General features: G+C 36.0%; 1 protein-coding gene across 2 annotated transcripts; it reads left to right on the forward strand.

Moving 5' to 3' along the window:
* Positions 1-187: 187 nt before the first annotated feature.
* Positions 188-11527, forward strand: LOC113115995 (protein eva-1 homolog B-like). Of its 2 annotated transcripts, XM_026283784.1 has the most exons (4): positions 189-480; positions 8355-8453; positions 10499-10591; positions 10701-11527. In XM_026283784.1, the coding sequence occupies exons 3-4, from the start codon at positions 10525-10527 to the stop codon at positions 11132-11134; spliced, it is 501 nt and encodes a 166-aa protein (XP_026139569.1). In that variant the 5' UTR covers positions 189-480; positions 8355-8453; positions 10499-10524; the 3' UTR covers positions 11135-11527. The 2 variants fall into 2 exon arrangements, with proteins under 2 accessions (XP_026139570.1, XP_026139569.1); XM_026283785.1 differs by lacking the exon at positions 8355-8453 and having other exon boundaries at positions 188-480.
* Positions 11528-14247: the final 2720 nt, after the last annotated feature.

The raw sequence follows: 14247 nt of genomic DNA on the forward strand, positions 1-14247 counted from the left end.
CAAAGGCTCTTTCATTCTTCTCTTCTTCCATGTTTTATTCAGTGTGGAAAATCTTAGTTAATTGGTCTGGAGTTGGCTTTTCATGGCTGTTTCCTTAACAACAAGGGAAAGACCTCTTCTCCCTCCCTTTTTTCTGTCCCAAACCCTGCCCATTTAAGGCTGTACCACTTTTCCCCCTTTTCCTCCCTCTAGCTCTCTCGTTCTCTTTCCATGTCTTTCTCCCTTCTGTGTGTGAGGACTCTGTGACAGCTTTTCCTGCTGCTTGTAGCGAACGGCTGAAAGGGAGTGAACACGCGGCTGCTTGTAATACAAACTCAAGCTGAGTCGAATACGCAGCTGAGCAGTCATTGGACAGGACTGTGAAGACTCTTCTCAGTTTGGCCTGCAACGTATTGATGCCATCAGTTCTGGACTAAACTTTCCAAGAAGTCTGAAGAAGTGTGTGATGCTGTAGGAGAACAAATCTGAGATTTCTATGAGGTAAGTTTCTGATCTTTCAGCATGCCATATTTAGTGAAAGCTATTACTTAATATAACTTTAGTAAACCTGTTGCACTTTGATAAGATTTATAAGGAATGGTTCTGTGATGCTTTTCAGTAAAGATATATAAACATCTTAAAACAAGATGTATTTTCTTGAGAGTCTCGAATAAAGTTTATTTTTATATTATCAATGTTCTTCTTTTAGCATAAATCTCAATTTGTAAGACAAAAAAGGAGAAATAAAGAAAAAAATATACATAAAGAATATTACATCCTAATAACTTAATTAAGCAATTCCACTTTTACATAAAATTAATAATTCTTTATGCTTTGAAATTTTGCATATATTTTGTATATATATATATATATATATATATATATATATATATATATATATATATATATATATATATATATATATATGTATATGTATATGTATGTATGTGTGTGTGTGTTTATGTGTGTGTTTATGTGTGTGTATATTCTATTTTTGATTTATACTAAAATCTTATTTAACTAAAATCTTTTTTTTTTTACATGAATCTGATACTAAGTGTAATTTGTCATCTCTGAATTGACTCATATGCTCATGAATCATGTCCTGTAAGTTTATGAATCCACCAATCAGAGATCTGTGCAGATGGAAGTTATTTTAGATCATTTTGCACTGCATGAAGCATGTGTGTGTGCATAAATGTTTTCCTATATGAGTCTGATCCAAGTTCTGGACAGAAGAATCCCTAATGTAATTGAGTTGTGTTAGGGCCAGAGCTGCAGCTGTAAATTGGTTTATGTTTTATATTTATTAAAATAAACACCCAGGCTGATAGTGTGCTTATCTGCGGGAAGGTCAATAGTAATGTATAACATGACCAGGCAGCAGAGGTGAGGGCTTCATGCATGGCTGATGTGTTTTGTCAACTAAAAAGGATTTCCTGTGCAACAGCCAAGTGAGTATTTAAAAGCCCCTGTGTTTGCCTGCCACACCTTTTTAGTTATTAAAAATAAACCATTTCAATTTACCTTTGACATGCAAATCTATTCAATGTCTCGCACCTTTGAGCAGCTGATTGTTAAAGCCTTTGTTCATTTTGGCATGCAGTGTTAGTTTTGATTTATATCCCGATGGAGAGATGTGCAAAACTCGCAGCTGCTTTTTGTTTAGAGATGGCTGACTTGTGTTCAGAACCGTTCAACCCTGCTCTGAGCATCTGCTTTCTTCCACAAACACTCTCTACTGTTGATCTGTGAGTCACCTTATCTTCTTTAGTGCTGGTAGATAATACAGTCTGTCGATTTAGGGAAGGTCAAAGGGTCAGTCTCTAATCTAAATGCATTTGTAAAAATTGCTGTATCCACATTTTTGTGATGAAAAATGACTGCAACCCACATACTCACAAAATATAGTGATGACCAAATAATCATCCCATTACTTTTGATATTATGTTAATATTAAATATACATATAATATTGCACTGAAAAATCTTCTTAAGTTTTGTGCAATGAGCAACTCGAAAGTAATACAATAGATTTGTGTTAGACCAAAATGTATCACTTACCACATTTATTATTATTATATTCACTTATGATATTCCCTTCCACTCTTAAATTAAATATGGCACCATTAGATGTGTTGAGATTTGTTGTCAATTACATTTGGTCACAAGTATCAGTGGCATCAAGTGACACTGGTGTGCACTTTACTCTCTGAATTTGTCTCGGAGGTTGTGTTAATGACTACTTTTTGATATATGTGTTTAATTCTGCACACTCTCATTGGCTCTCAAATGTATCAACTCTCAAATGACTGCTTTGATGAAGGGAAGGGCTTAGCTATGCCTTATCTAAATTTGTTTGATTCAGAGGAATATTAACACTGACACTCCTTTTGCTCTGAAGATTTGAAAAGTTTAATGACTTTGTCAGTTTGTGCTTTTAAACACCTCCTCCACATTCTTTCTCTCCCCATCTCTGTTTTTATGACCTTGTGGATTTTGATTGAGAGAACAAATCCCTAAATCCAACCATACAGCAAACCCTAGATAATATAGCACAAAATCTCATCTGAGTGGTATGCGTTTGCTCATTTAATGCCATTGGCTTGATTTACAAATGCATTGAGAGTGTCAGTCTAGTTTGGAGATATATTAAAGTTAAAGGGAATTAGTAAATCCCTAGGAATGAGATTGAACACGGGTGTGTTTAATTTTAACATTATTCATTCTTTGTATGCTGTTCTTTTCACTGTTCTTTTGTACATATAAAGCAAGTACATAAATGGCTGCTGAAAATTCGGCTTTTCAATACAAATTTACAAACAATGCAAACAATATTAAAAGAAATAAGAAAGGTATCAGAATCTTGATCAGTGATTGGTTACTCCTAAATTCCTTAGCCAATCACAGCTTTCTCTGATCTGTTTGCTCTTGCAAACCTATTTATATTTGCTATGTTTATGCTTTAATAAAGCTCTGTGGCCAGCATGGGGTTAACAATGCCCACCCATCCATGGGAAAGATGGACCACATGTTTTGTGTTGTACAGTAATCAGAGGGTCTACATAATGGATCCAACATGTTTCTTGGGATCTGCAAAGGCCTCCAGGCTCAGATCGATCTGCAGATGAGATCATTGTGCTATTTGTGGAGCTTTAGAGCTGGGATCACCTGAGGGTTATTTGTCCCATCACCCACAAACATTCTGTGCTTTTTAGGAACTCAAACAAGCAGGAACAAGACTGCAGATGCACGTGATTAATTAAATCCAAATAACTCTCAATCTCATTTTCATAATTGGTCTCCTTAGGGTTTTAAAACTAAAACAAGTATTAATTGCTTTTATTTTGGGGGTTTAGTTATGGGAAAGGACTGTGTTGCATTCTCATCCATTCCCAAATATAGTGTTTTGGCCCTATTGACCCTAGAGGTGGATTGGAGCCAAAGATCAGGGTACATGAAACACACATTATTAAAAGAAGTGTTTTTCTACTCTGCATTTGCAAAGAAAACTATTGAGGCTCTTTGGCTCCACTGAGACAGACATCTGGTCCACATTAACACCCAGGAGCACAGCCTTCAGCCACACAACCCCCCACTGGCACCTCAGGCTGGCAAATACATCCTCTGTTATATTAAAGCCTGTGACACACCAAGACAATCGACCGTTAGCCATCGTTAGACCGACGTTGTGGCCACTGGCGAGATTGAAAGGTCTGATTGGATGTTCAGTTTAGCAAACATGTCAGTGCCCGAGAATTAAAGCAAAAGTGATGAAATCAAGTATATGAACGAAGGCGGTACAGACAGAATGCTGTTTAAATTGGTCATATGATGCGATTAAAATTTGTCCTTTCTCTTTGGAGTCTTACAAGCTCTTGATGCATAAAGAAGATCTGTAAAGTTGCAAAGACTAAAGTCTCAAATCCAAAGAGATATTCTTTAAGACCATCCCCCCCCCCGGCATCACTACGTTACTATGTGGGAAGATTACACTGCCCAAATGTTCACGCAAAGAAAGAAGGCGTACCTTTTATTCTCTCTGTTGTCCATTTCGTGGAGAAGTTTTCACAACAACATGAGCCGCTTAAAATGATTAGTTATTAATGTCACTGATATTCAAAATTGTAAGCAAGCGCTGCTTTGTTTGTTTGTTTGCATTTCCTTTTGAACGGCGAATATATACTATTAATAGCTGCTGATATGAACAGCTTGTTCCTCTCACGCATGTGTTGAACGCCAGTACTAGTTTGCAGTTGGTTGTAGTCTGCGGTGTGTTAGAGTGCAACTTTTTGGTCCGATGCGAGGTGACAACACCAACAGCTTTCATTGCCACTAGTTCTTTGAAGTCGGCTTGGTGTGTCCGGGCCTTAAGTTCACTGAATTGTACCAAACACCCTACATAATAAAGGCTTTTAATTTTTGTAGCATTATTGAAGGTTTGAATTACATCCCAATTTATATACTGACAGTATCCACTGAATGTACGTACAGGATTTTGTTGATGATGGCGAAGAACTTTGAAGTATGTATACAGTTTGTCTGTGTTGTAATGCACTGCCATGACATAAAATTGCTAAATAAATATTAGCATTAAGCTGACTTTATTATTAAACATTAGTTTACTTAATCTTCATTATTACGTAACTTTTCAGTCCATTTGTTTAAAAACCATTAATATTTATAAATTAATACAATTAATAAAAAGAAAACTTCACAATTTTTTTATGCAGCTGGACATGTGATCTCAGAACACATCTGTCCACATGAGGGGGACCCACTACAATAATACAATTCATTTAATTGTTTATTTAAATTAGTTATAATAGTGTATGGTTGGTCATGTGATCTCAACTTGTAAGATCCCATGAGGTGACCAGCTTCATATATATGTATATATATATATATATATATATATATATATATATATATATATATATATATATATATATATATGGAGATTGTGTGGTGTTCATTTAGTATAGTCTTTCTTGGCTGCCATACGTCTTTAGGGTCAACTCCACGTTTGGTGCAGGGGTCAAGAATCTGATGGCAACCACATGTCTGACTTGGATCCAAATGAAATATCCCCCTCAGTAAGAGCTACTGGCAGGAAATACACTCCAAATGAGTTACACGGCTTAATCTGCTAGCTTCTCTGTCAAGAGAAACAAGAAAGAAAGGCGCCCTACACTGTTTTGGAAATGTCACGGTGAGGTCCAGGCCTGTAAAGGAGCTCAAGATAATTCAGATAGCAAATGCTTTTACCATGCAACCCTCCTGAGCAGTTTTACAGGCAACACAGCCAGTAGAAACGTGCCCAAGTTCACTACAGTAGTTGGACAGTTACCCTCACCTCTGAGGTTTTGGAAGTTACATTACGCTTCCAACTTTGATTTGTTGAGACAGTTCTGGACATGGTTGGTGTTCAGGTAAGTCTGCCTGATGGGAGAAAATGAGACCCAAGGGGCTTGGTGTTGGCTGAGAGATTCCACAGTCAGCACTTTTACAACGCTCTTGGACGCTTGTTTATGGAAAAACTCAAGATTATGAGGATGTTAGGACTGTAGCATTCTGCCAAACGCAAAAATGATGATAAAAGCAATGTTTCAAAGTTTCAAATGTGCTTTCAGGGACACATTTTACCCCCTTTCACTCCTTTTTTCCAACATAGCTGTTTAAGGGATAAGAGGAAAACATTTTCTTTCTGCATTTTTGAAGTGAACTTTTCATCTTAAAAGGACATTTTAAGAGAACAGACACTAGTCTAGTCATGATAAAGTTGTTTTGTACTGAGGCTGACAGAATAAAATAGTCATTAAGAGTCGTTTGTATATTGAGATTACCTCCTCCAGTCTGTCCACAGTTTGGGAATAGTTTAGTGAGACAAAGAAACCCGATTATATTTAGATTTAAAGTTCTGTATCAGTCACCGAGCCCTTTGCCAAGAAGACCACAAGTGGTTCAACCACTGTGCCAGGAAATTCCAGTGGCTCAAAGAACATTTCTAGTATCAAAAATATCCAGTTGCTTGTTTTGGCTGGTGGTGTGTCATATGAACGAGAAGACTGCGCTGGCTGCTCGGGTTATGTTTTTCTTTTGTTATTGGTGAATTCAATTATAGCTTATAAAGTCGTGGAGTAAAGTCCGTTCATGCTTTGTGATGATACTTTTTTTAGTGCTTTAAAATGAGGGAGTCGTTTGGTCAGGTTGTTTTTGATTGATACGTCCCTCGATGGTCAAGACTGAAGCTTTAACAAATAGCAGAAAAAGGAATCTTTGGCTTGTCACTTTGTCCCCCAACAAATCATCCACTTACACTCTTTATTTGGACAGACAACTTAATGAGAAAAACAGAGAGACATATCAGGGGGTCCTGTTTAGGTATTTGCACTAGGTCTCAATTTTTCCTGTCAGATGGAGACTGATCTAGGGGAAGGAAATGCTATTGTGGTCTTCTTATTGTGGAAAAGACAAGAATTATCAGCAGACATGACAGCCTCTGGACTTCCTCTGCCTTTAAGCAAACAATTTAGAATGAGTATTTCTGGACTTTTCCCAGGCTTTGTGATATAGGAAGTGTTTGCTTTGGCATTCGTTTATCTTTTCTTTATTAAATCAATTGTTAAGTGGGGTGCAATTAATGAATGGTTGCTTTATCCGGAATTCCAGAGCATTTTTTCCTCTCTCAAAATTATATATGGAGGATCTGTGTGCTTTTTCCAAAATGCACAGCAAGTTTCAACCTAAGCAATGTACGATATTTAATTTTACAAAGCAGAGAAAAGTCTATTCAGTTTTGTGTTTCTTGTAAAACTTTGTAGTGAATTTGTAGTGGACAAAAAAACATGGTGTTAAATATGGTGTCTAGACTGACAAATGTCATAAAAAATGTAATAGCTGCTGAAAAGTCAGCTTTTCCAACACAGCAATAAATTACACTTTAAAATATATTAATAGAAAACAGTAATTTTAAATGTAAATAATATTAATATTAATTATTAATTAATATTAACATTAATACATGCATTACTATAAAATATATATAAAAAAAACAATCCAAATTAAAATATTATATAGTAAGACTTTAGGAACCTGACCACATTGTGTTGCACCAACAAGAGATATTTTTAAGAATCGGATCAGGTAGAAACATTTAAACATTTAAAAGTTGACCATGTGCCTAAAGTTAGCTCAAACTAATAAAATATGTTCTCCAAGCCTTAATAATGTCCCCAGATGTCAGAACATACATTGGTATTTTCCCCTTTGCTTTGTCAAGTTTACATGCAACATCTGCTTTGGAGCAGAACATGAGGTCAGAGAAAGAAAACCGCTGATGTTGGAGAGACAGGATCGCACAAGGGCAGAAGGCCTGCAAATAATTTCCTCCTCAGGGGAAAAACAAAACATAAACAAAACAACACGGCAGATTAATAGGTGTTTACATAGACTCCTCACAAAGCTGCCATTAGACTCCACTTAGACTTGACTGTGCTGTGAGTGAAAGGTTAAACAGAGTTATTAAGATGAACATTTTTTTTCTGGAGATTATTACTTTATTAAGTTAATATTTCTACTAACTTCTAATATTTCTATTTCGGTTTTATTTTTATATTTTTGGGTAACTCTTTGTATTAGTGCATCTGTGTTATGGACTTTCTGTATCAGCCACTGCAGTAATTCAGACAGGAACCCAACAAGAACATGCATTTTGATCCAGCTTCCAAGTGAAATATGTTCATACTGTCTCTCATCTGGGTCATTCCTGGGTTGTATACATGTTACGAGTCTCCAAGAGTCAGCTAGATCCAGATTGGCACTGCGAAGCAAAGGGGCTTTACTAAACCAACTATGAAAGAAAGTTCTGCAATTTTTTCACACCATCTGCCTTTGAAATATTTCAGAGCTCGGGCCAAATGTCTGGAAGCATAGCTTTATAACTGGCACAAACTAAATAATTTAGGCTAGTACTGTGTGACATATGAAGAAAGCTGACAAAAATGAACACAGAGGTTAATATTGAAATATTTATTCATAATGCTTCTGTTCAGCCAGTTCACGCTGTGATTTATTTTTCTAATTCACACTCCTGCTGAGTTCGAGAATGACTCCTTCATCATGTAGTTGATTCCTATCTGGGATATGATTTATTTCATTTTTATAGAAATATGAATCTGTTTTAGGCTGTTAGATCTCAAGCTGACTTCCTGTGTGCACAGTGCAATCTGGCGCCTTACGTTTGTTTGCACTGCAGATGCCTCAGGGATTTTAGATGTGATGTGGTCTGACAAGGGTGTGCATCTCTCTCTCTCTCTCTCTCTCTCTCTCTCTCTCTCTCTCTGTGTGTGTGTGTTTGCTTTTATCATTGTGTAGACGAAGACCCAAGATATTCTGAGGACACAAGGCTATAACCAGAGTGAGAAACTTAATCCATCTAAAAAAAACATGAAGAGGATCTGATTGCTTTATATGGTAAATCTCAATGCATTTATTTATATGCTACTTCTGTTTAGTTTTTTTGGGGAAGGTATGCTTTTTAAATTCTAGAAAATAACTGTTTATAATTTCATAATGATCACTCTTTTTTATTGATGTTTTAGAACTGACTTTTTCTTTGATTGAATATTGAAAGAGGTACATCAAAGATATTAGGATTTTCAGTAAGAAACATTTAAACCCAAAGCTATTATATGATGGCAGAAGACTTGGAATATATCTAATGAATCATATTAACCATTTTTATGGTGCTTGAATGCCTCTGGATTCTATATCTTTTCATTGTACGTAGTGTTAACATTCAAAATAACTTCTTTTGCATTCCAATTAAGAAAGTCATACAAGTCTGTTTTTAAGTCAACTGTGCCTTTAAAAGGTCGTTTTTGTAAGGCCAAATTGTAAATGCTGTGATAATGTGTAATTATGTAGTCATTTAAGCCCATTTAAATCACTGAGTTTGCATACTTAAACATTATGTGTAGAGCAATGATGTCACAGACAGAAAACAATAGTGAGCGAGCAAAGCCAAAGTCAGCAGGAAGTTCTGACTGTAGTGGATGGGATAAAAACGAGGAGTGGGGGACACAGGAAGTGTGGTAAGATCCGGCAGGCGCACATGACCCCAGTTCTCCACGATTTCTGTGGCGCCTGCAACACGTTGTGGCTTGAGATGAGAACCAGGCACAGAACTGTCATACTGTCATAGGGAGGATACGTTTGTTTGGGATTATAAATATATCCTCAAACTCTTGCCCTCATACTGTATGCGAGGGTGTGGCTGTATTTGTTGGTCCTTGTAAATATGAATCTTCCTTGGGAGTTCACAGTTAGAAGGGAAAAGAGTCAGAGAGGAAATACAACATGGATGCAAACGAAGCAGGAAAGGAAAAGGCTGGAGATGTATTTCAATGGATGTCATTGGTGAAGAGTATTTTATCATGTTCTTTATTCAGATACAAAAGAATCTGACTACTGGCTACACACCATTAGGTGGAGATTTGTGAGGGAAACGGGCCCCACTAGCTCTTGGCAATACTGACCTTTCAGCCTCACAACCGGAGCTCGCAGGGATGGGTTGTAGACTTCAGGATGTTTTTACTGAATAGTTACACTATATATAGTGTGTCTATGCTGTGCTTCACAGTGCCAGAACATTTCAGAAGAAAAGCTTTGGGATTGTTTAAAATGCTCAGTTTGACTAGTCTGTTTTTTTTCCCTTTTAGAACACAAAAGCCTTTATCCTAGTTTTTGTTTGGCCTGAAATTATTGCATTCATTCATTCATTCATTTATTTGCTGTGGTTTTTAAAAATATATATATTATTATTTTAAAATGTAGAATTTAGAGTTTATATTCTTTTTTAAAAACGTACCTGTAATTTTATAGTCTAAATATTTACAGCTAATTTCACCTTTAAAAATGTTGGCTTTAAAAACAAAACTGTTTTGATAAAAAAATAAAAAACCCTGAAAGAATCTATAAAAAGCATGACCTTTGTCCTTGTTTTTGTTTAACCTGAATTTTTTTCTTAAATTCTGAATGTATTCTTTATTTGAAAACTTACTCATTATTTTAAATATAATATAAATATGCACATCTAATTTCACCTTTAAAATTTTACAATAAAAAATTGCTGATTTAATTTTTTACTTTTTTTTTTAATTTATAATTTTGAATTTTAAGTACATTCTTTATTTGAAAACTTACTGTTATTTTATAATCTTAACATATACAGCTAATTTTTGCTTTAAAATTAGAACTGTAAGGATCTATAAAACAATATGAGTCTATAACAAAAATTTGATTTCCTAGCTTCATACAGCAAAATAAATTAATAAAAACAATATATAAAAAAACTGATTTCAAAAATATAAATTTTGCAGTGTTTTTAGGACAGTCAGAAATCACCCAGAACACATTAGCAATGCCCTAAAACAACTTAGCATTCAAACCTAAGCATGTGCTGAAAACGAGCACCAATCACTTTTAACAAAAGTATTACATTTTTTTTTATCCTGTAGGTTAGAAAACACAGTACAAAGCCAGGATGAATGTGAAAAGGAAGGAAATGGATTTCTTGAGCAACACTATTGCTGCATATGCTCACATTAAAGGTCAGTGCCTTTCCATGTTTAACATGCAACTCAGGTTAAAAGAACATAACACTCATATGAATATGTTCCAGTGACTAAACTACTCTTGTTTCCCTATCTATCTATCCAGCCAATCCAGAGAGTTTTGGCCTTTACTTTGTCATCGGCGTCTGTTTTGGCCTGGTGCTCACTCTCTGCCTCCTGGTCATCAGGATTTCCTGCAAGCCTCGGACCACTACAGCACCCCCCATGCCAGAGAAAAAACAGCTGAAAGACTTTAGTGAGGAGGAGGAGGAAGACGAGGACAGCGATGATGAGGAAGAGGAAGATGCAGGAGGCCTGGACTCCTCCATCCGGCACAGCACCACAGAGATCCCCATGAGCAACCATCTCATCACGCCGGATGGGACACTGAGCAGGAACGTGTTCACCTCAGCCGAGGAGCTGGAGCGGGCACAGCGATTGGAGGAAAGGGAGAGGATCATCAGGGAAATCTGGAGAAATGGACAGCCGGACATCCTGGGAACAGGGACAGGCACTATTGGAAGAGTGCACTACTACTAACACTCCTGGACATTTGACTGGCTGAGTGCAGTTCTTTGAAAAGCTGTTAATAGGCATTTTTTTATGTATTGATGTTATTGTAATCTTACAGACCACGGGTACAACTGTTCTGTATGCAACATTTGGACCGGGCAAGTTGCTATCAGTCCCTAAGTCATGGTGCTTATTGAAAAATCATTCTAAAGCACAATCTTAGACTTTGACGTTTAAAAAGTATTTGTATATTGTAGGTGATTATTAGAAGCTCACTGAAAGCAAATGCACTTTTGCACCATGCTATTTGTGTGTAGATTTTTTTCTCAATATTTTTGTACTTTTTTAAAGTCCTCTATGTCAAATCATGCAGTAACTCTTATAAAGCAACATGGCAATATACACTGCTGTTCAAAAGTATGGGATTCGTTTTTTGTTTTTTTTTAAAGGAGTCCTATTACGCTCTTTTACAAAGTCTTGATTTTGTTTTTGGGGTGTACTAGAACAGGGTCTCATACTAGGTTGTTCTAAAACACATTATTTTTCACATATTTTACATTATTACAACACCTCTCTTCCCAGTCTGGCATGAATGGCTCGAATAGTTCCTGTATCAAATGGGCCCGCCTTCTGAAATATGAAATGTGCTGTGATTGGTTTGCTGGGCCAGTGTGTGTTGTGATTGGCTCCACTCTGCGCCTGATTGGGAAATGTCATGCCCCTTACCAAAGCCACCTGCAAGCTTTAGTGTAAATATTGCGTCAGAATCAAATCAGTTGGAGCGCGATTTAAACCCAGATGATTTTAATCACTGTAAGTTCGTCTGCCTTGGAAAAGATAGCGTCTCCAACATAGTGATAATAACACTCACTGCCTTCACTAGTGCAGTTCAACCAGGGCTCATCCCATTCGTCGATATTTGTGATTTCACAAATTCTGGAAAACATGTGTTGTAGTCCAAACGAGTTGTTCGTAAAAAAAAATTTCCCTTTGAAGTGGACTTTGAGCATTGTGACTTTGCACATCTTTTTTATGCTCAAACAGACTAGCTAAACTTAAAAAAAAAAAAATAAAAAAAAATTAAAATTAAAAAAAAAAACGTAATACGATCCTTTAAAAAATTTTAAAAACAGTTTTATTTTAATGTGAATATGGGGAGTGTATGAGCATATTGTGTGTTTTTGTGCATGTGTGCCTTTGTGTGTGTGCATGTCTGTACGTAAACATTAATGTGTGTGTGTGTGTGTGTGTGAGAGAGCAAATTAACAGACGTATGTTTATCCCCACTCCAGAGAATGAACAAATGAAATGCATTCTTTACCAGTCACAATGGTGACAAGAACAAAAAAAATAAATAAATAAAAATCACTGAAAGTCTGGGGTGCCGCTTCATAAACAAGCCAAACCAATCAGGCCCTGCAATTTCTTCTCATTTTCTTCTCTGGCTTATGACAAAGACTCCTCCTGCTCCCTGGCGAAGACCTGGTGAGGACTGTAGTATCCTACACGAGGAAGGTCCCTCAATCCCTGGTCTTTCAGTTCTTTATATTTCTGCCAATATCTGTTCAAGGTTACCTAGCAGATTCCGTGGGATTTTGCCACTGCACTAACAGACTTTCCTTTCCAAACTTTCTCTGCTGCTCTTTTTAAAAGACTAGCATCGACTCCAATATCTGTTTTTCTCAACCAAGTTCTAGGCATTCTGAAGTATTGTTAAAATCACAAAAATGTTCTTGGTTGTATGTAAGGGGATGGTTGTAACACTTTCAAAACACATGTTACAACCTACCCCTTCACTGTCACCCATTGTTTAGCAAGCTGTATTAGCATGGTGCTTTGAAATTGGCAGAAGGTTGATACACCATTCTTTACTAGAGAAACTACAGTTTGACCTGATATAACTCATACAACATTATCTACAACGGAAGAAGTACTAAACAAAATATTATCGTGTTATTTTTTTTACTTTCTAACCTCAGAATTAGATTTTCTGCTGTAGCTTCAGGAGAGATAGCAACACAGACTGGAAAACCTCCATGTGGGATTGTAAAGGAAGCCTGATGAAACTGAAATTGTCACATGACTCCTATCTTGTCCCTGATTCATGGAATTGGTAGTGTTACAACTCTCCCTGTGTTACAACCATCCCCGGTCTCCCCTATCCCATAAAATATATAAATAAATATTAAGCAGCATATCTGTTTACAACATTGATAATAAATCAGCATATTGATAATAAATCTGAATGATTTCTGAAGGATCATGTGACAAAAAAGACTGGAGTAACAGATGATAAAATTTCAGCTTTGCTTCACAGAAATAAATTATATTTTAAAGTATAATAAAATAGAAAGCTGTTGCTTTAAATTGAAAACTGTTGCTTTTTCACAATATTATTTTTTTTTCTCAGTTTTTTGATCAAATAAATGCAGCCTTTCTGAGCAAAAGATACTTCTTTAAAAATCTTGCTGATCCCTAATCTTTCAACAGAAGCGAACAGTACAGAATTTAAAATTCGATACAGATGAGAAAATTATTTACATGATTTATACTAATTTGTCTAAATAGATTTTAAAAAAGCTAAATTCAATTGTTTTTAATGCTACAATGTGACATTTTGTGAGTTGGATAACATTAAAACATTAAATGAAAAAAGTGGATTTCAAAATGAGCAGAAAATCCAACATTGGCCAGTATAGGTACATTTTAAAAATGTCAAACATCAACTAATTTCTGATATGGTACCAATATATATTGTGCATTCCTAAATAAAGCCAAACAAACATCCTGCTCAACCTGAATAACATGGTTATACCAATCAGGAGATGCCATTTAAAACAATCAAAAGGGTTGATTTGCCAGTCATCTATGATAAAATCAGAATATATCAGTAAGAAATACCAAATTACATATTTGCACACCCAATTAGTCATATCTTTCTATATTTTACAATACATTTCATGGTTGTTTTGGCTATGCCATCAGTCATTTACAATAATCTGTTTATGGCAATAAAAAGTGTTTGCATGGGACAGAATGTTAGAATTTTCTAATGAAACCACTTTCCTCACTGTTTAACTAAACTTGAGAACTTCTCATCGGACACCTAATATGTAAAGAACCTTCATGACATCACAGAT

Source organism: Carassius auratus, chromosome 16, assembly GCF_003368295.1.
Source record: "Carassius auratus strain Wakin chromosome 16, ASM336829v1, whole genome shotgun sequence".
Classification (NCBI taxonomy): domain Eukaryota; kingdom Metazoa; phylum Chordata; class Actinopteri; order Cypriniformes; family Cyprinidae; genus Carassius; species Carassius auratus.

What these genes read in the sequence shown, in the direction of transcription:
- LOC113115995 (XM_026283785.1), top strand. Translation starts at nt 10,525, where the DNA reads ATGAATGTGAAAAGGAAGGAAATGGATTTCTTGAGCAACACTATTGCT. An exon ending in TGCATATGCTCACATTAAAG is followed by an intron (nt 10,592 to 10,700) that starts GTCAGTGCCTTT and finishes CTATCTATCCAG; the next exon opens with CCAATCCAGAGAGTTTTGGC.